The 22,690-nt window shown below is 37.0% G+C and overlaps 1 protein-coding gene across 1 annotated transcript in view; it reads right to left on the bottom strand.

Annotated features, from left to right (window-relative positions):
• PKHD1L1 (PKHD1 like 1) overlaps positions 1–22,690 on the bottom strand; it is a 101,905-nt gene that overhangs the window by 45,638 nt on the left and 33,577 nt on the right. Inside the window, exons 23-40 of the mRNA XM_081116746.1 lie at positions 22,202–22,374; positions 20,922–21,069; positions 20,289–20,443; positions 18,367–18,489; positions 17,568–17,673; positions 15,544–15,654; positions 14,768–14,932; positions 13,684–13,805; positions 12,209–12,341; positions 11,603–11,798; positions 9,825–9,967; positions 9,306–9,410; positions 8,457–8,645; positions 7,526–7,696; positions 6,767–6,993; positions 5,040–6,024; positions 2,676–2,924; positions 1,828–1,977 (exon numbers count right to left, since the gene is read on the bottom strand). Of these exons, the coding sequence (XP_080972872.1) occupies positions 1,828–1,977; positions 2,676–2,924; positions 5,040–6,024; positions 6,767–6,993; positions 7,526–7,696; positions 8,457–8,645; positions 9,306–9,410; positions 9,825–9,967; positions 11,603–11,798; positions 12,209–12,341; positions 13,684–13,805; positions 14,768–14,932; positions 15,544–15,654; positions 17,568–17,673; positions 18,367–18,489; positions 20,289–20,443; positions 20,922–21,069; positions 22,202–22,374 (3,651 nt within the window). The remainder of the gene's footprint in view (positions 1–1,827; positions 1,978–2,675; positions 2,925–5,039; positions 6,025–6,766; positions 6,994–7,525; positions 7,697–8,456; positions 8,646–9,305; positions 9,411–9,824; positions 9,968–11,602; positions 11,799–12,208; positions 12,342–13,683; positions 13,806–14,767; positions 14,933–15,543; positions 15,655–17,567; positions 17,674–18,366; positions 18,490–20,288; positions 20,444–20,921; positions 21,070–22,201; positions 22,375–22,690) is intronic.

Genomic DNA, 22,690 nt, shown 5'->3' with positions numbered 1-22,690 from the left:
CAAGTGAAATCATATGGTATTTGTCTTTTACTGTCTGGTTTATTTCACTTAGCATAATATACTCTAGGTCCATCCATGGTGTTGCAAATGTTAAGATTTCAGTCTTTTTCATGGCCAAGTAACATTCCATTGTATATATGTACCATAGCTCTTTTTATCCACTTGTCTATTGATGGGCACTTGGGTTGCTTCCATATCTTGGCTATTGTAAATAACACTGCAATGAAACATAGGGCTGCATACATTCTTTCCAATTAGTGTCTTGGATTTCTTCAGATATATACTCAGAAGTGGAATTGCTGGGTCATAAGCCAGTTCCATTTTTAATTTTTTGAGGAACCTCCATACTGTTTTCCACAGTGGCTGCACCATCTGCATTCCCACCAACAGTGCACGAGGGTTCCCATTTTTCCACATCCTTGCCAACACTTGTTATTTGTAGATTTATTGACGATAGCCATTCTGAACCAAACATTTTCAATAATATTTTCCTTTCCCCCAAATCACTCTCACGGGCTATATGTGAAGTAATAAGTATCTCTAGCAATTGCCCAAAACATCACAAGGTTCATACACATAAGCAACAGGGAAAAACCCCTCAGACCCTCCCTTGGAGCACCTCACTGTGGACAATTCTACAAACTTGCCTGTTTAGTTTCCTAGTCCTAGAGGAGCCAACATGGCAAATTAGAGCAGGAAGGAAGGAAGAGCTGCTAACGGCAGGCCCTCTGACAACAGCAAGGAGCGACAGCTGAAAGCAAGGAAAGAGACAGAAAAACTACGGAAACCCAATACAAAAAAGTCAAATGAAGAGCTAGTGTTAAGGCAAACATCCTGACAGCATTGCATTAAAAAAAAATAATCAGGATACAAACTCTGACATTAAAGTGATAAATAAACCCAGTCACAATAATATTCTAGTTTCTTCAATATTCTTTAAGAAGTCAGAGAAAGATACTAAAATATTTAGAAAAGCTTCATCAAATTTTGTTAATGTTTTTAAAATGTTTGCACATGAAACCTATTTTCTATTTGAGAATATTTCCTTTGGTTCTTCTTAAATTTTGTTAGATAATTAAAAATTGTAGTTTATGTAAAATACCATATATTTAAACTTTACAATATTGCACTGAATTAGGGTTAATGACATCTTCATTTGATAGATGGAGAAACTGAAGCAGAGAGGAGTTGTTATTAGCTAAGGTGGCACAGTAAGTGGCAAACTGAGATTCAGTGGCTCTTCAGAGCCCAGCTCTTAACTGTTAAAAAATTAAAAGAGTCATAATAGCAATTACGTATCATGTCTCAGGTATCATTCCATCCACTTTATATACATTAAGTTATTAAACCTCACAATAATCCTATAAAGTAAGCTAATGTGTTAGTCTCACTTTACAGATGAAGAAACTGAGGCACAGTGAGGTTGAATATCTTACCCAAGGACAGCTTGGGTTTGGCTCTTGTCAATGCAACAAGAGTTCACACTCATAACCATTACACTATCCTGTCTTCAAGGGAAATCCAACACTCCTACAGGAACTACCAATGTCTTCTCCATTAGGCAAGCTTAATAAACTAAGAGCCATCAGTTTATGTCATAAACTGAAATACTGCAATTTATTATAAACAATTCGATTGACCCATGTTACGAGTCTTGAAACACATAAACATCAAAAAAATTCTGAAGAAATTGCTTAAAATCAGGACAGTTGTAAAGGTGATTCAATTGCCCCGAAGACACAAAAACTTGAAAACAGAAATGCAGTCTCTGATCTTTATAAAATTAACCATTTCTCAAAGACTGGATTTTTTTTTCTGACAACTTACCATTATTAGGTGGAATTTTACATAATAACGTTGTGTCATCAGATTTAAGCCTATCGACTGCACATTCTGAGCCACACACTAATATTTTGGAATTTTGTGGATTAAACCCGGTGCCTGTCACAGTCATGGTCTGACCACCACCGAAGCTCCCTAGTGAAGACATAAAAATGGAAAAACAAAACAGATTAAAAGAAAACCTCTTCTATGTATATACTTAACTTTATTTTAACATCTGAAATAGAAATGACATTAATTAAAAGATTCTCATAAGTGAAATAATATTTATAGTATAGTATATTAATGCAATACAATCTCTCTCTATTGTAATGTTTTAAATCTTCACTGAGTAAATGTTACATCTGGTCATTTGTTTCAACTACTAGGAACTAAAATTTTCTTAGAGATGTCACAAAGAATTTCAGAGCAGTAAAAACATGAATGTACAATTACTGTTTTAATTAAGAATACATTGTTTATACTTCCATAAGACTTCTAGTAACTGAAATAATTTTCAAATAGAAAAAAAAGTTATGTAGACAATTACAGGCCAGTGATATCTAAACATAATTTTAAAAGAAATTTCCACATACAACTTGTCCATCTTAAGTAGGGTTAACTTTTAAATGAATTATATAGCAGTAAGAGAAATATAGGCATTAAACTGATATTTTGAAATGATTAATTGATGCCTTTGCATTCTTATTTATTTGATGCATAAACAAACATATTTTTAATGTGTTTTAAAAAACTACAATTTTAGCAGTGTTTGAAGAGTGTTTTTTTCCCTAAATAAGGTGTTTATTGGAACAACATAAAATATTTGTAGGTTCCTGCACACTGCTGACTACCTTGGGTTGGGTGGATATGGCGAATGGTAAGTGGGTACTCAAATACAACTGTGGACACAGCAGAGCCTTTGGTCTCATGACGCAGCATCACAGGGAACGTGCCACCAGCATGCTCTCCAACGATGCATTCCAATACACTGTCATTGACCATGGTTACATTGCACTGGGTGCTATTTATCATCACTGAAATTTCCGAGATATCAGTACCCAAATTAGATCCAGTGATCTGAATTTTGGTTCCTGGTGGACCTTTAAAAAAGGAACAAACAATATAAATATATCTAAATTCTAATACACATGCATTTAAGATATACTTACCTACTTCCACAAACAAAATAATATCCAGTATTTAAAAATGGGTATAAATATCAACGAAACATGTTGTGTCATATACATTACGGTTCGTGGGACAGTAACTGTAAGTTATGACAACATTCCTTACTTTTCAGCCCCTTTTGTCCATTCTACTGAGTTGTATGTTACTAATTCAGGCCAGGTGAGAAGAAAGGACAAGAGAAGATAGATCCAGAGTTAGGAGTGTGAATGTCTGAGCAGGAGGTGGTGGGCTGGGGTATATTTTAGGAATGAGCTTACTGTTTTTATTTTTGGTACTTTCCAGCTATTAGAAACTCTTTGAGGGTGGATTATTTTTCTTAATTCAAATATTTTTCATAAATATAACTTGAAAAACAAATTATGATAGATAATTAGGTGTAAGATAGTAAATACAGAAATGATGAATTAATTTAAAGACTTGTAGATGAATGTTGATGCTTTGAATAAATGTACACAGAACAAAGTACTTCAATCCCTCTGTTCATTCCCCTTCCCCTTCCTTTTGACAAAAATGCATTGAAGACATTAAGCACACGGAATTTTTCATAGGTCATCCAAATAACCTACATATTTAAGTATTAAGTGAGTAGGTATTGAGCAACATTACTTGTTATAAATGCAGAGTCACCAAGTAGTAGTTTGATTTTAATTCAAGTAGGAATAGTAAAAATAACCTTATAATTGACCATAGTAAAGATCACTAAACTATATATTGTCATTTTAAAGACAATACACTGATATTAATGGGATCTTTCATGGTAGGAATAATTTTAAGATCCAAGTTAAAATATGCTTTCGGGAGTTTTAAATTTTTAATTTTTGTCAGGCATTTTCACCTTCCAAATGAAAGCGCTGCTTTTAAGTGTAATCTATTGCCTTGTTTCTTCAGTAAATAAAACAGCTCAATTCTACTTTCTACAAGTTTTATGTCTTTTTTTCAAATAGATTGTTTTGAAAGAGACATTCAAAGAGAGAGCTGACATATAAATGGCTTATAGAAATAAGGAACATATGCCAATATCTAGTTCATCATTTGCAATGACTACAAATATATGGGGGAAAAGTCCTTGTTATTGAAAATGTCATTGTTATTGTTAATGTTTGTTTTTCAAAAAATGAGAAAACTTGATGCATCAAAGAAAATTTTAATAGCAAACTTCTTGAAGGCAGAGAATACACCTTACCCAAACTTGACACTTTGCTAGTAATATAAACTAAAAAACACTTTGTAAAGGTTAACATTGAATGAGTTCTTTATTAAAGGTACCATTCTAAGTTATATTTTATCAATGACATGCAGTTTCACCAGTGAAAAAGAGAAAAAACAAGATTTGAACCCAGGCCTCAGGACCATGTTCTCACCCATGACACTACAGCCGCCTCTCCAGAATTTATTACACAGATGACAAGCATTCCAACAGCTTGAAGATGATCAGAAATAGCCTAACATGTCAACAAAGATCATAGCGACAAAGGATCTATCTATCTTAGCTTAGAAAAAATGAGTCATGCTAAATTAAAGAAATCTTTATTTTATATTATTTCTCTAACTGAATGAGCCAATTACCTCTTTAAAAGGATTCTATTGTGCTAATAAATTAATAACCAATTTTAGTTTCATAGCAACAAGGTATTCCAAAAAATTCTCTGTTAGTAAGATCAACTTCTTGTGAATTTTAACAGGTGTTTCCTGTGCCATATCAATCAACATTAATGTCATAAATTAATTAACAATTTTAGACTCTATCTATCTATTTCTCTTTCATTTTAAAATTTAGGTCAAATTAACAGGGATTTTGTTTCAAAATATCAGTGGAATTTGGCTAAAAATTTTATCCCAAGAATGTGCAAAAAATAATCACAAAATAGAGACTACACAGAACTGGAATCCCATGTATTAACTGGTTTAAACAGGAGTGTCTAAAACTGTATCTTAATAATCTTTTATAAACCTTATTCCAATTCTATGCTAATAAGTATTACTGATATACATCAGGACAATAAAAAGGTGGGTACTGGAGCACCTACCTGTACGTGGAACAATTTCTCTGAGAAGTGGAGTGTCCTCCAAGGCATACGTAAAGGACAGAGGGGGATAAGCGACTGCGTTGACGCCGATCCTCACGCTGACCCGCCCAGCTGCTCCGGCTGGGGTTCGGCAGTAGACTTCACTGGAGTTGACAGAGAGAATTCGGCAAGGTTCGTCCCCAACAGTGACAGTGGTGTTGCCTGGACAGAAGCCATTGCCTGTGATCACCAGAGTAGTTCCACCACCAAGGCTTCCAGAAGTGGGTGTGACAGACGCTACTGCGGGGCTGCTGACACTCAGGTTCCCCAGGGCCAAGCCCTTGCTTCCCACCACAACACGCACGGGATGAAGTCCAGCCGGGAGAGGAGTCACAAGAACGGTGATGTTATTGTCGTGCACGTCGGTTGCTCTGAACTGCTGGCTTCCGATGAAAACAGCAACGTCCTCCAAGGCAGTGCCGAAACCTTCTCCTTCAATCTGAGCTCTTACAGATCCGCTGATAGAGTCGGGGGAGATTCTTGTGATAAGGGCAGTGATGCTTTCTAAGTAGGAAAAGCTGCAGTTGCCCTGACACTGGGCAGGCACTCCATGGATCAGAACCTGCACTGTCACCAGCTGCGGGGGAGCGGGAGATGTTTCACACTCAATGCTTGTATAACTCACTGACAGAACTTCACATGGAAAACGACCCATGAGGACCTCTACAGCTGTAGAAGAAACTGAGAATCCAGAGCCCTTGATGGTCACTTTTGTCATTCCTGTGATTGACCCTGCATCTGGCAACACCCTATCAATGTTCGGCAAAAGTACAAATCGCCTATCGAATTCATTGGATGGGGTGTTGATAGCAATGCCCAGGTTGTAGACAGTTAGAGTGACAATTTCCCTGATGCCAACATCCATTGAGTTTTGAGGGTCAATACGACATACAATGGAATTGGTGCTACTTTCTTCTACGACACAGGGGTAGCTACCAATTGTAACCTGAAAGTAAATGAATGTGAAAATGGGTCAATACATTTCTCTAGTATAAGTTTAAATTTTGTATTATCGGCAACTAAATTTTAAAAAAATCACTCAAGTGCAAGTTTTTATGCATAAAGTTGTTTTGGGGAATTGATTACAGTATATCTTGGATTAATCTTAAAACAATTATGATTGTCCATAAATGTTCACAGCTACACTATTCATAATAGTCAAAAAGGTCAATACAACTCAAATGTCCATGAACTGATGAAGGGGTAAGTAAAATGTGTGTGCCATACAATGGAATATTATTCAGCCATAAAAAGAAATGAAGCTCTGATACAGGGCACAGCATGTATGAACCTTGAAAACAATATGCTTAGTGAATAAAGCTGGTCACAAATGGCATATTGTATGATTTTATTTATAAGAAATGACCAGAATAGGAAATCCACAGAGACAGGAATTAGATTAGTGGTTGTTTAGGTCAGAGAGGTAGGGAGGAGTTGGAAGTAATGTCTAAGGGTTGTGGGGTTCCTTTTGCAGTAATAAAATGTTCTAAAATTGACCAGGGTGATAGATGCGTAACTGTGAATATACTAAAAGCTATTGAACTGTGCACTTTAAATGGGTGAATTGTATGGTATGTGCATTATAATCACAATAAAGCTGTTAGAAATTAAATTATGAGGTTATGGACAAAAATGTCTTCCTTTTATTGACTATATAAAAGTGAAAATGGAGAGCTTTATAGTCTTACCTTATTAGCACATGTGAGATTACTGAAGCCATGTCCAGTAATCGTTATCAATTCATTTACTGTTCCGGTAGCTGGACTAATGTTGCTTATGGATGGTGAAAAACACCGTGAAAGCTCAAAGAACAATCTATCTGAATTGTTAACCCCAGGATTGTTCAGGCCACACAGGGGTTCTGTTGCTGGGCAGCCTGCCACAGAGCTTCCCAAGTTCAGATTCACAGGTTCTCCTTTAGACAAAAGAACTGCCTGTAAGTCATGGATGATATTCTAAAATAAGAAGTTTTCAGATTGCATTACTCTTTATTTTGACCATGGTGGTTTATATTCTGGTAAACCTTTTTTTTTTTTTTTTCCCCTTAACGTTAAAAGAAAGACCTGGACAAAGATGATACAGTAAAGAGTGAATATAAAATTAACTTATTTTCCAATTTGTCCAAGGCCAGATCCCATGAGGAAAATACAACAATAATATCATCTCACATTTTAATATATTTTTGGGCACATACAGAATATCAGAACTTTAAAAATATTATATCTTATTTGAGGCGCACGGGATCCTGGGGGAATGGCAGGACAACATTAACATGAACCTTATTTTATAGAATAAATTCCAGCCTCAGAGTAGTCCAGACCTGCTCCAGGTCATGCGGCTGGTAAGGGACAGAAGCAGGGTTTGACCCAGCCACCTGCCTCCTGCTCCAGAGAGGTTAATTATAGCTGCGTCACCGGAGCGACAGGGTGCCTGTCTTGAACTCTCACCCCGAGTATATGCGGCTTCGGCGCTGCCCACAAGCAGGCGCAGGGGAAGGTGCCTGGTCTCCGCGGGCAGCACGTTCACGACGCCTTGGAGGAAAACGGAGCGGGCCTCGTCCACGTGCCCGCTGCTGTAATAATGGGTCCCGGGCGAAGTGAACTGGTAAGAAAATGAACCTGCCGGAATATAAGATTGCACACAATAAATACAGGCAGTTAATGCATCTTTGAAAAGAAATTTGAAGCGATCGTTCAAATGCACATGCAGATGACAGGTTTCTTTTTTTCATTTATGCGCTGTTTTCACAGAAAGCAAGCAGTGAGGAAATGACTCCCTGGCTTTAAAGAGCTCTCTTGTATAATGAAATTACAGTCCAGGGACACAGGGTTCAGCACTGACTTTTCTAGAAAACTACGTCAAGTCTGGCATAACTTACCAAATTTTAAAGAACTCGACATAGAATAAACAATAAAAAAATAATACTTAGTGTTCATGAGTAAAAAAGTTTCAAACTGCTACATGTATGGACTAAAATAAACACTTTACAGAGCTGTCCTAGGAGAAATACTGATTTTAAAGCTGATCCCAATCAACAGAATTTCATTACTTGCTAGCAGACTGGTATGATTTAAAAAATATTCCAATTTTCTTTGCATTTTGCTTGTTTCTATATATTTTTTTCACCTGATTTATTCCAGAATGAATAAAGATATTTTCGGTATCAGAAACTCATCACCGATGTATTAAAGTACCTGGCTAACATTCACTTACAGCTTAAGAATTTTTAATTTTTTACTACAGCAATTAAAATGCCAACTAAATCATTTTGTATATACTATTTGTACAAATATATTTTAAATCTAGACAAAGTATCTTTTTTTATTATATCTAGAAAAAAAGAAGCAGGATGCAAAACCGAGCAAAGTGGAAACATACCGGATGCAGATTTTTCTCTTCCATTCGTGAATCCTTTGCCGTCGTAAGTTACGCTTCCAGGAGTGGCGACAGAGAAGACGCTGTACCCCACTCCCCTGAGAAAGGGGTGTGCTTGCCAGTGCCACACCACTGTGTCTCCCACAGACACATTCAAGACGGACGGCGACCAGGCATAGCCTGACCCATGCACTGGGAGCAAAAATTGGGCCACGTTTCATAAGAAGAAGAAAAAAGGAAAAAAATTCTTATATCTTTGAAACTATTGCATTTTTACAGAGCTACTAGTGAAATCTTTTAAAATAACACTGTAAAACTTTTATGTGCGTAATTTAAACATGTAACAAAAATAAACAGAAATAATGAAAATTAAGGAAAAAAATAAACCACATACACAACAAAACTGATGACCAAGAGACAATCTGAAAATAATCGGGAAGTCCATCAGCTGTTCAGGCATGAAATATGTTAAAGCTGATTAATTCTTTAAACATAATTTTTCTCAGGCAAACAGGAATACAAAAAAAATCTGTATAATTTCAATTTGAATGTTCATTAAGAAACCCATGGCTGATAACAAAATACAGTAATTCAGGAGGTGCTATACTGCAGTAAAACCCAACGGCAATTACTGAACCTGGACACTAAAATCTGGCCTTTTGGACTCAAGTCTACCATTGATTCACTCTCTGTGTGGCCTGTATGTCAAGGGGATGGATACCACTGACAAATTATAGAAAGAAATAACAATAGATATTCTCTGAAAACTTTCAAGTACAAATTAAATAAAAACCAAATTAATTTCAAGGTAAGTGCTTCCATTATATCCAATATATAAATGTTGGCCGATACCTGAATCTTCCCCATCGTTGGTAATCCTGAATACATTCCCCGTTGAAGGGAGAGTACATTTTATGACCTCTGATGATGATGATGTCACGCTACAAGGGAAGGACCCTAGAAAGAATAAAGATGGGGTAAAAAAATTTTCTCAAATATTTTTTTGAACTATAGAAATAAAGTATAATTACTAAAAAGTCAAGGCCTTACAAAAACTCACATTATATAGTAGGCTTTGGGTACAGTTTTCTGATAGTAATCGTGTTTGAGTCTTGATTTTTAGAACAAAAACCTTCCTCTTTTTAAGTGTTTTGCTCACATTAAATGCACAATCATTACTTATTGAAATCGAAAGCAGTTATTCAGTTTCTCTTCACCACCTTAACCAAATACACTTAACCTTTTGTGCACTGATAGGAAGTTAAAGTTTCCATGATTGAGGATATTTGAGTAATAACTCAGCACCTATAGCACATCCTTTAATGTGGGGAAAAAAATGAAGCCACCCTCCTGTGAGGATGATCCTCTTACCTAAGAGCACAGTGTTCTCAGTGGGTATCGTGCTAAACCCCAAACCCGTTATGGTGATCTCAGTTCCCCCATATAAGGAACCTCTCTGCGGAAACATGCCGTTCACATCCAAAATATACTGTATAGAAGCATTTAACTTGTCTCTGCAAGAGAAAAATTAATAGATGTTTCAATGAGCTTTCCAGGGGTCACGTTGTTAAACTTTTACTAGCAGCTGATTCATTTAAAAAGAGAAAGTAACTGGATATTTAATTAAACAATACGTTTTCAAACTAATTATCATGAACCTCAATTTGGTTAGATGGCATATAGATAATAGTTTCTCCCTACCTATGAAAATTAGATTTCTGAAAATCCCATGGTAGTAGAACTTGAGATAAAATATTTTAAAATATTATGGGAAAAATACAGTTATGAGAACTGAGGTCACAAGAAATACATAAAATCCTTTAAAATATTTTACATAGTCATTACAGTAAAACATAAAGGCAGCACTATCTATAAAAAAGAATAGCAATGAAATTTCATATACTTTATATGAATAATAAAAAAGTTTTGAGCAATTAATTTCAATTTATCCGTCTGTGTTTGTTGGAAATTTGTCCTGATCTCTCTTCCCATTACTTCAACGAGAGGGTTTTTAATTTATTTTGCTTTGTTACAAACAATGTGTCTACTAAGAGGCCATCAAAACATACAGTGCTTTTCAGACGTGACAAAGAGTGGGCTCCTGCAGGCCAGCTCTGACCGTAACCTGAATGAGCCTTCGTGTAACTTTTAACTCCCTCAGCTTAATGAAATGGGTATTTCTTGAACGGCCACCCAGCTACGCAGTCAGTCTGCTGTCGGTTCTGCCCATTGTGTCATGATGTGGAAGCGCAAGCCAGCGGCTTTTCCAGAACCCAGGCACTCTGCCCCTGGATCTCGGGCGGGATGCAGCTCTGAGGCTGGTGTTTACTGTTTGTGTGCCCGTCTTCTTTCCCCTCCCACAAGGATTCGCTGTGACCATTTCTTCTTCCACTCTGACAGCAGCTTTACTCGCTTTTTCTCAATCTCGAAATCCCTGTTTCTTGTTTTTTTCTATGTATTCGAAAACTGTAACTTCCTACGCTAGAACCAACGTTTTACCAGTTAATGAACAGCTTTTGGGGAAGAAAATAACTAAACACTTACTTAAGGCACGTGAGAGCTGGAGAAGGATCTGTGATCCCCTCCTTCAGATGACCAACTCCTACCCACTTTTTGGCTTAATTGTCACCTTTCCAAAGAACGCCTCCCTTTCCTTTAGGAAAAGTTAGCTTTCTCTGTTACATACTCTTACAGCACCTGGTAGCCCTCCTTCATAGCCTTTCGCATGTATAATTAAGTTACTATGCAATCCTCTGTTTGAAATCTTCCTCCCCAACAAAATTGTGGCATCACTAATGAAGGGGGGCTTGTCCCTCTATTATCCATGATGAATCCAGCCCCGAGCAAGTGCCTACCCCCTAGTAACTGCGTGACAAGTATTTATTTCCAGAATGAATGAAAATCATGTGACATATACATAAACCGAGTTCTGCAGAGAATCTTACAACCTAATCTGAATGATCATGGTCTCAGAACTAAGAATTATGTGCACTTTATGAGATATTCTCAGAGCTGTTTGCAAAGGGAGATGTAGAGAGGTGAAGAAAGCAACTAAATATTATAAGGTTAACGACTATTTCTTCTCCTATCCTGACCCTATTAGCCCCATGTGATCCACAGCGCCATCGAGCTCGCGTTCACTGCCGTACCTTGTCGATGCAAAACCCCAGTCTCTGACTTCTACACAGATGGAGTGTTTTCCAGGGGACAACTTGGGCAAAAGGCATCTGATATCGGTGAAGTTCCAGTGAAGATCCTGGCAGGGTTTTCCTCCAACATACACCTCCACGCTTCGTGTGAGCTCAGTTCCAAAGTTATAACCCTTAATTGTTAAGTTAACTTCTCCTATTATTTAAAATAAAAAAGTTTTACAGAAAGGTGCCACTTAGTATGCAGTGTGCAATGTGCATATTAAATAAACCAACTCATCTCTTTCACTGGATTCAGGAAATCCCAACACTTTAGAGGCAGAAGAAAAATCAGTGAAAGAGCTGACAACTGCCACCTGGAGACACGAGTCATGTTTAGTTGTTACACAGGAGAAAAAAAGATGGCAAAGTACTTTTAAAAAACTTAATATTTTTCTCCTAGTGCGCATGTTCAAAGTGAATTGACAAATAGGCTAATCTACGGTTTAAAAAAACAACTCGTGACTGGTTTTGTTTAAGAAAGGGAACTGCAGGGGAAAATGTTTGAGAACCTTTCTAGAAATGGTTTATATATGTCAAATAGCGTCTTATTGAAGAATTTCTTACCTAGTATTGTCCATACTTTTGGACTAAAATCAGTCATCACTGGAGTCTGTAAACAATTATAACTAAAAGCATCTTTTGCTGTGGCTTGAAATCCATTGGTTATAACTGAAATATCAACTGTACCCTCAGTTCTCTGAAATAAGAGGAAAAAAATAAAGCAATCAGAAAATGTTAAATGTTGAGATGCAGCTATCCAATGGCCAAAAGCAATCAGAATTATTCAAAATAAACTTCCAAAGGTGTTTTCTTTCAAAGTTATGAATGAGAGTCAGTTTTCAGATATTTAGAAAGTCCTGTTTTCAAATGTAGGTTGCCTATTTAAATTCTTAGGATAAAGGCATATGATATAGTGGGTTTGATCAATTTAATTGCATCTATATTACTGAATTCCAGAGGGTTAGGCAATATAGTCTAGAAGCTCTGGACAAGTGATTCTCTAACTGATAAAATGTAAGATACAAAAAGTTGTGATGTTTTGCTCTTAAAACAGACTCAAATATATTATATTTATTTTTGTTCCCCTTCACTGACAAATCACATTAGTATATCTTGAGCTAGCCTAGATCCAGAATATAAGACTAACACTTGGACCCTTAAATAAATATTTGGTGTGTTCACTGGTAGGGCACATGCTCAATTGCCAGTTAGAAAAAGCACTTTTTATACCTAGTCTTTACTTAATGCACACTGATTGTATAACTTAATGTCATAATTTAAACAAACTAGGTTTTAACTGACCTACCCTCCAGATTCTCATCATGATTATTCAGTCCAATGCACGCTGAAATTTACCTTTCCTACAGGTTTCGACTGCATGAGACCCACCTTAGTCTGCTACACTTTTTAGATGTTAGGGGCTGGATTCACCATCCTTTTGCACATAAGAAGCAAGCCAGAGTCTTTGTTTTAGTTTAAACACTACTTTTAAAAATAAAGAACAACGATTGGTTCTAAAATGGAGTATTCCATCGGGAACTTCAGTTTTTTTTCATCAACAAACTGAAACTTTAACACATTTAAAATATACAGTCCTTTTTATAAACTAAAACTGTCTAAACGTGGTTCCCTGAATTTTTTAGACTATTTATTAATACTAAAATTTTTTCATCCTTTGGTTTACCTGGTCAACTCCCATTCATCCTTCAAGCTCTGACAGGACATCAACTTTACTTGTGAAACTCTAACACCCCCTTCCCACATGTTTTGTCTTTGTCTCTAGTCCTATTATTTCATATCGAACACACTATTTAGTGTTGGCTTATGTGTCTGTCTTCTTTAATGATGTTATTTGAAGTATCTAAAATATGGAGTAATATTTTGTATTTGAATATTAGCAGAATGATGTTGAAGAAATAATTGTTAAAGAGCATGACTGAAACTCTGCACTTCCTAATTACGTAATTTGTTTAACCCTCTACTGAGATGTTCCTTAATTCGTAAGATTTCAGATAAGTGACTAAAATCAGATGTCTTACTTTTGGGGTTCTGCAGGTTATCTCATTCAAATTCCCATCAATCACACTGCAGGTTTCATTTCCAACTAGTACCTTTGAATTTTCATTAAAGCCAGATCCAGATAGAGTCAGAAGAGTACCACCTACATAAGGAAGAAAACAACTCAACAACAGATTAACTGTAACAAAAGGAAACTGGCAATAATCTCACTTATCATTCAAGAACTGTCTAACCATCCAAGAGATGGGCTGGCAAACAGATCAGGGACCAGACTCGAGATGTAGACAATCACACCACACACCCAAGCCTGCGCTCCGAAGTCTGAAACTGTAAAGGAGCTGGGCTAAGTAATTTAATGAAATAACAGACTGGCAACCAACACTGTTTTTGGGACATTCCCAGTGGCAACTTCTATTTCCCCTAGTGCCTTCTTCATCCTGGAGAAAACTTATGCTGTTTCTATTTGCTCAACCATTCCATGGTGGGACATGAGAGTGAATGAAGACTCTTACCAAATCCCAAATCTCAGTATCTCTTAGTGAAAACTAAGAAAAAATATTCCAATGAAGTAAAATAAAATAAAATAAAATAGAAATGCGAAACATGCCCAAAAGTTCGAGACTAGCACAAAATTATAAACTAAGCACGGTTAAACAAACAACAGACAGAAAACCCACAAAGGAAAGGAAACAACAGGCGAAATGTGCTCTTTTCTTCTCATTGTCTGCGCCGCCTCCTTCCCCCAATGTGTTCCCGGAACTTTTTCTGGGTCAAGTAGCTCCATTGAGACTGTGGTTACAAATGGAGCAGCTGGTAAGCAGAGTAATAACTAATAAATCTTATCTTGACATAACTGATGAGCTTGTTATAGAAACATGTAATAATTGATGATATTAATTCAATAACCTAAGATGTAAGTATAAGCAATGGCCCTGACTCGAGCTTCATAGGAAACAAAAGAATCAGTCAGCCAGTTAATCTCTGTGACTTCTGAGGGGGAGTCTCTTTGTTCTGTACGAGGGAGGTTTGGGCTCCTGTCCTTCCACCCTGTTCTAGAAACGGTGCAGTGAAATGATGGAAATGAGTGCAACCATCAACTATTACCTGCCAGGCTTCCAGAAAGAGGCCAGATGTGCGAGATCTGACTCTGGTAAGTGAAGTGGGATACCTGGTCCTCTGCACTCCGCGCCAGTCCGACATCGGCCATGGACACAGACACTGGGAAATGGCCAGCACTTCCTTTCAGAATCTGGCATTTGATCTCATTTTCTTGGGGTAAAAAAAAACAAGGAAGAAAACGATAAAGCCAATGTTTTTATGAGACCAAATCACTGAAATGTTATACTTGCAAATATAAGCACTGACCTTCACTGTTACACACCCAGAAGATACACCTAAAGAAACTTATACACCTAGTTTCAACCTATTAAAATTAAGAAATACACCTAGGATTATGAAAGATAGTTTTTAGGGAAATAAATAATTACAGCCTTCATTTTTTTCAAGAGCAGAAAAGGTGAATAATTTTAAATTCTATGTTAATGGATGGAGGTTCTGTTGGACTGGAAGTCGGGGAAGATGGCCACGCCCCCTTCTACACAGGCAGAGGGACCATGGAGTAACAGAGCGGCAATTCATATATTTCTCTGTCCCAGAGACATACCAAAGAAGGAAAGGTTTCAAAGTAATCACTTTATGAAGGAAAAAAGCAGAAAAATCAACTACCATGGAATGAAGAACCTGTACAACAACGAAAGGATTAGTCTGTGCTCATAATCAAAGATTAAAAGGATAGAACATTTTTCTAGTGATCTTTGATCCCACTTTCTCTTAGAGAAGGACAATTAGACTCAATAAGAATAATTTTTAAAAGAACCTACCATCCACAGAAAGAAGGGAGCAACCTATTGGTCCAACTGAGACCGAAACAGCTGAACTAGGAGAGAATCCAGAGCCTGATATGGTGAGGACTGTTCCTTCTTCAAAAGACCCTGAAAATGATATTTAAATAACAATGTTAAGATGACAAAACCTAGAATCCATTGTTATGAAATCAGATATTTCTCAGAGAAAAATAAACCTATCTTCTAAAAGATATAAACAATAAGCCTATAAGCAAGCAGGGAGGAAAAATACACATTTACTTAGCAATGGTATTTTTTTTTCCATTGGATTACTCTACATTGCTTATTATTTTGAACCTGTGTGTTGATAGAGATTAGTGGAAAGAGTTATCTTACTGAAAGTATAAAATGAAGGAAAGAAAAGTTATTCTTACAACAAAGAAATTAAGCAGACATCTCTTTATGGTGACTTGGATAATTTCAGAACTGCTATTAAAAATTCATGAGAAAAGGGTAAACAGTGACATAAGTGTTACGGACACTCCCCATCTGAAATACAGTAAGATTCCTCTGTCTAGGGTGAGATACAACTTCAAGTGCCTGGGACATTCCCAGTTTACAGCTGCTTTCCCAGTATCTTATACTTAATGGTTTTCCATTCACTCTTAAAAGTGTCCAGATTTAATCAATAAACAACACAGTCACCCAATTTACATAATATCACACACAACAAAGATCCCACATGGATTTAAATAGCTAAAAATAAAAATAAAAAGACTAAAGTTTTAGAGAAAAAAACCAATCAAATGACTTTAACATAGAAATGAATTTCTTAAATATGATACAAAATCCATGGTTGCCCATGAAGTAAAAGATACACAAATTAGAATGCATAAATTAGAACAAACCAGTGATTTCAATGTTTCCATGAACAAGATACTAAAACAAAACACGAGTGAGATACTGGAAGGAGGCGTGTGAAGAACTGGTAACCATAAAATGTAGCACACAGTTACAAGTCAATAGGAAAAAACCTGATAAGTGGAAAATGAATGTTAACAAGCAATTCACAGAAGAAATAATCCCCATGTCCAAGAAACATACATGAAGGTGTACGTGTACATTACTAATCAGGCAACAAACACATTAAAACAATAACTTCTTTTGCCCATCAGATTAAGCAAAATTAGGACACTGATAATATCAAATATTGGCAAACAAGTAGGAAATATGGTGCTCCTGCTGGAAGTACAGCCACTTTGGAAAGCAATTTGGCCATCTAATAAACTGAATGCACATAGACTCAATTATTAGCCAGCAAATTCCACACCTGAACATATACCCTAAAGAGCTCTAGCATGCACGCAATAGGAGATTTGTACAACAAAGCTCTATACAGTCTTATATGTAAAATGCAAGAGCTGCAAGCATGTTAATGTCCATCAATAGAGAAACAAATGAATTGGTATATTCATGAAATAGTTTAAAGCAGTGAATTAGATATTCATAAAACCATATAAATAAATAATAATTAATTTCTTTGATTTCCTCTGAAGAGATTTATAGGTGACTAGGCAATAATTTCTCTAACTTTTCTCCTCAAATCTGGGACCTAATTATTTTCTTTTACTAAACAGCAGCTGTCTCATTACTAGACTTTTAGAACTAAATCTCGTAGACATGGTCTCATATGATGAGAGATTTCAATCAGTACCCGAAGTACTAGAGTTGAAGAAAAATGCATCAGTATCAGACTGAAATTTTAGAGATGGATTCTAATGTTGTGAAGTTGAAGAGGTAGAAGATTGGTGAGTACAACTTTAAAGGTTTTTGTTTTTCAAAAATAAGTCACTAACGATCTTTCCATAGCTTTCCAATCTGATAAAAAAAAAAAAAATTTCCACTATGTAGAACTCTTTGCTTGCTTTAGTTGGTGACACCAGCATATAAGAAAATCATTATCAGCATTTACATTTAGCATATATAAAATCATGATCAGAATTTACATTTTTGCTGGTTGTCTTCCACTCCATCCTCCAAGTTAAAAAGCAGGAGGTTACCTTGGGACGGGCTTGTGGCCCGGATCACAGGAGTAGTCATGGGATCCCATGCAAACCCACAGTCGCCTGAACATTTAGCAGGAATTCCATTGACATAGACTTCAACCTTCAAGTAAAAACATAGAGATAAAGAATAGAGATAAAGAGGCCGCATGTTTCAGAAGCATATACACAGAATTTAGAACAAATAATGAGATTTTGTTTGTTTCCTTGTTTGTTTATAAAAATTAGTCTATTCTACTTGCACTTTTTCTGCTTCGACACTCCATTCATTCAGTAGATGTGACCACTCTGTGTCGGGCACAGTTGGCAATGTTAGAATACAGAAATACAACACTGAACAGAAGACATCCCTACTGTACCAGGGATGAGAAAGATAGTTGCATAAAACAATAAAAAATAATTATAAAAACTAAATGCATATTATGCTCTGGTTTTGAGTGCTTATGAATGAAAATGAAGGTGTCACCTAAACTCCTTACACTCTTATTTCCTCATCATTAAAGTGGTAACATTAAAAATTATCTCAAAGAGTTTCTGTAAAGATTAAATGAAAGAATGTACTTTCAAATTCTAACAGGCAGTAGTAGAGCTTAAAAGTCCATTCTCTTATCCTAAGAAAGATAATTTTCCCAAAGGTCATAAAATAATATTACTGAATTAATCAACTATGTACACTAATAATAGTCACATAAAAATAAAGATGTCATCTCTCCTGTTTTACCAAACTTTATTACAAACTTGCTATACATTTAAGATGGTGTTAAATGTCATGAGGAAAGTCTCAAAAATACCGTACCTGTGGCTGCTGGCTGGGTGTACGAAGTAGGTCACCAAGTACACGTTGTCTGAATAAACCACCTTCCTTCACTCTTGTAACTGTCATATTAGCCTTTTCTCCAATAATGTTGGAAGCATCAATCTATTTTTAGACAAAATTATTTTACTAGAAAGCTATAAGGACCACACTAATTTTTCTTTTTAAATTTTAGCATGGTTGAAAGTGAATAAAGGATAAAGGTTGAAAAAATATTCAAAACTGCTTCAGTCACATTTCTTGGAAAAGGAACATAATCTATCCAAGGGAAAAAAAAATACTAAAAGCCTTGCACTGTCTCATACATTGCAGCAATTACAACTTGAATGAAATGACTGAAGTTAGCCTGAATTTTAGAATAAAATATGTCTAAGGAAAATAGTTTACTAAATTTTATTTTCTCCAAATGTTCTCTGCCACTTTCACAGATGATTTTTTAATAATTAAAAATGTTAGTCTTCTTTCCGCCTGAGGGTCAGCTTTCCCACTTCCAGCATTTTTCACCTCTGACTATCCTGGTTTGTTACCCACTCATGGAATTTTGTTTTCTGCCCATGGTAAGAATAAAACCAAATAAAAATGTACCACTTGGTCATTCCAAAATCCCTCTACCGATGCGATGTGTACGGGGCCTAGCAAACAGATCGGCGTCTCCACGCTGAGAGTAGCTACCTTAGGACGTTGGGGAAGGTCACCTGTGAGCCCAACGGATAAGACGCGATGAATGGGCAGAGGAGACCGGTTAGGGAAGAGAGCAGGCAGGGGGTACAGGGGCGTCAGCAGGTGCCACAGGAAGACGAGTCACTGGGGTGGTCTCAGCTGCAGGATTTTCCAGTTCTACGTCCAGGTCACGTGTACGTGTACGTGTTTTCTTAAATACCCCCACATCTTTATGACACCCATACAGCCTATGTATGGTACGCTGTATTCTATATTAATATACCTTTTTTTGTTTCCCTCCTTTCCTTTTTCTAAACTGGTTTCATTAAGCAGGGCTCTATTTTTTCCCACCGTATGTCATGGGCACATGTGGGTGTCCATACGGCTGCACAGTGCTCAGGGTCTGTCCTTTTAACACTCGCTCTTCCATTGACTGGGATTTAGGTTTCTAGGTTTTCATTATTACAAAGAATGTTGCAGCAACTAGCTTGGTGCCCATATCATTTAATATTTGCATCACTGTTTCAGTAAAATAAAGTTATATCACAAAGAGCGCTGAATCATAAGGTATCTGTAGTCAGGCGGCTACTAAATTATCCTCCAAAAAAGTCGTACTGCTTTACTTTCTTACCGACAGAGCATGAGGGAGGGTGTTTCCTCACACGCTCATCGTCACAGGAAGCATCATCTTTCTAATGTTGGACCACCCGAGCCCAGAGTCTCTCCTTTACACTCAGCCTGACCCCTCTCCCCTGCCCCTTCCACACCCTTAACTACTCAAAGGCAAGTAGAGGAGAGTTTAAGCTGTGCCTCCCTTATGAATTGAAAAGGTCATCTGTAAAACCACAAAAGCGTCCAAGGCCCCAGGACACAGCTCTCATGCACAGTGGCAGAACTGGGGACAGCCAGGCTGATCATCCCCGTCCCCCCTAGAGCACACCCAGATTTAGTCCTGAGCCCGGCCCTGCCTAGGCTCCTGCCACCCCTGCCAAGGGTCTCCTAACTTACTCCTGGACTTTCCCCCGAGGGGACAGGGAAGAGAGCACCAATAGCTATTTTCCATGGCAGAGAACATCTGGTCGACTTAATTCAGAACAATCTTCTCAATTTCCTCACTTTAATTCAGTCTATAGTGGGCATTTAAAAAAAATACACACAGTCTCCGGTTCTTTTCAGACTGTGGCAGGGTGCAAAGAGGCATGCACCACAGAGAAGGAAACAGAAACCCAGCCGAACAAGGGAACCTGCAGAAGATCCTGCTTTGCACATGCGCTCCTCCACTTGATGTTCCAGGAGTGGCCAGCGCAGGTTCCCTCTCGCGTAACCGAGACTTGCCCCACTCCTTCCAGGCTCTGCAGGGCAAACCGCAGGTCTGCTGCCGACACTGCCGCCGGGAGGCCTGCACTCACAGAGGGTTGGAAAGTCACAAATCTATTTTACCCTTAAAATACATGAAATGTGTGCTATGCATTATCACTCGTAAGCCACCGTCCTCCTCCGACTGATGTCAAGAATTTATATATTTCTTAGAAGCAAAAATCACAGAGTTTGACACAGTTCGGCGGGAGAAGGGAGAAGTGACTAGGTGAAGCACAGAGGGCTTTTATGGTAAAACTACTCTGCAGGGTTCTGTAAGGGTGGGTCTATAACATCATGCATTTGTCAAACCTATGAAACTTCACGACACAAAGAATAAACCTCATGCATGCAAGAATTAAAAAAATGTGAAAATGTAATTTGTTCTGGATCATTTACCTTTACATTAGTAAATTATGTAAGTTATGTAGAGAAACGATATTAGAAAGAAGTACACCAAGATGTGTATTTTGCACTGTCTAACTGACACATATACCAATATTCTGGACTTTTGCATATACCTTTGAGAATATGTCCATAAGCTTGAATGTCAAAGCTGCCACTCAGAGGTGAAGACGCTGCTTGAATTCTCTGAACACGAATCCTTGACTCCCCCGGCCAATTATTTCCTCTGTAAACAGTCCCATTCTCGGTCTTGTTCGCGATTATCTAATTTCCAAAATAAATATTGATAGAATGATTAAACACGACAATGGCTAGGATGACTTCTATTTCACCATGGTACAATCCCGTGACATGACATAAATGAGCCTCACATATTCAGGATTCCTCAGAACATTAAGGAGGGTCCCATAAATCAACACAGACCACACCTATAGAGCTGCAATAATGAGGCCAAAGTCAACTCAGTCATCTGTGCAGCAATCAGCTGGAACCACAGTAATTCCTCATTAATTCAGAGTGTAGCCTCCATCACTCAAGGAACAAATATTTATTGAGCAGGCATTCTATTTAAAATACAGTGCTAATCACTGTGGGGAGGCAAGGGAAGATGAGATGTGGTCTTGGCTATCAAAAACCTAAAAACCTTCTAGCAGAAATACATACGGGGACATGAAAACTTAACAATATGAAGAAGTGAATGATCAGTACAGTGAACAATTCAGACTCGGGAAATACCTGACTAGTGTTGAGTGCTAATCAATTAACTAAAGCAACACATTGTATAAAAATTCGTAAATTGTTTTTGGTTTGTTGCAGGAAAATATATTAACTCATATATTTTTGTAGGACATTAATTTTTAAAAACTCATCATATTTGTAATATTTAATGCTTATCATAAACAACTCAAGCTGCACAAAAATTTGTTCAGATCCTTTCAGAATTGTGGAAAACTGTCTCTTTCCTCCCTGTATCAATTTCGATAGAAGCAAAAGATAAATGGTGTTTATAACAGAAACAATTTAAAAACATGCAGAACCTAAAATTTTCTTTCAGTAATCTTTGTTCAGGGATCTTTATTGGAAAAGCCCACATTTTTTTTCTTTTAAATCAACAGAGAAAATTCTACTTAAATTTGACTGTTTCATAAGGATATTTCTCCATTTTCCCTACAGATATATCTTTTGAAGTTTTTTTAATGTTTAAAGTGAATTTTCATGCTCAAATTCAACAAGCCTCTAAATCTTCATTTGTCCTTAGAATAATTGTCCTGTCCTATTAAAAGGTATTCAATCTGTATATCAGCTATTTGTAAAAATTGAAAAGAAAGTCTACTAGATCAAAGCTAATGCTGCACCAACTGAAAATAAATAGTAACTTGTACAATTCTAGGCTTACCTGCCCAAAGCTCACCGCCATCATGGGTATATTACAACTGCAATTATATGAAGTCATGGTGACAGAATACTGGTTCGTCATACTTGATTCATTAATTTTGGTCTGATTCACCTGAAAGTGCTTTAAAAATATCCCTCTATTTGCTAATGCCGGGAGTCTTCTCTTTGGCATTTCTAGAGAACATAAAGTAAATGGGAAGTAATAGTGCATAACTTCTGCTGCTAAAAAGAAATCACCATTAACTAATAACCACATGTCATGGAATAAGGTATTTAAAATCAAATTTTAGAAACAAGATCTTAAGGCAAATAGTTTGTGGTGCTTGGTAAACTTTCACTTCTAGAATAAAAGCTTTAAGTCTTTTGACCTATGAGCCTTATCAGGTAAAACAAACCAAAAAAATTATTTAAATTGTTACTTAAAAGCCACCAAGCCCTGGGCTCCGTGTAGCCTTCTGTGGGCTAGTTAGCTCTGCTCTGCTCCAGGCCC

This window comes from Miniopterus schreibersii (assembly GCF_964146895.1).
Source record: "Miniopterus schreibersii genome assembly, chromosome: 17".
Lineage (NCBI taxonomy): Eukaryota > Metazoa > Chordata > Mammalia > Chiroptera > Miniopteridae > Miniopterus > Miniopterus schreibersii.
Note: the sequence above shows the minus strand (reverse complement) of the source record. Positions and strands in the feature narration are given on the sequence as shown.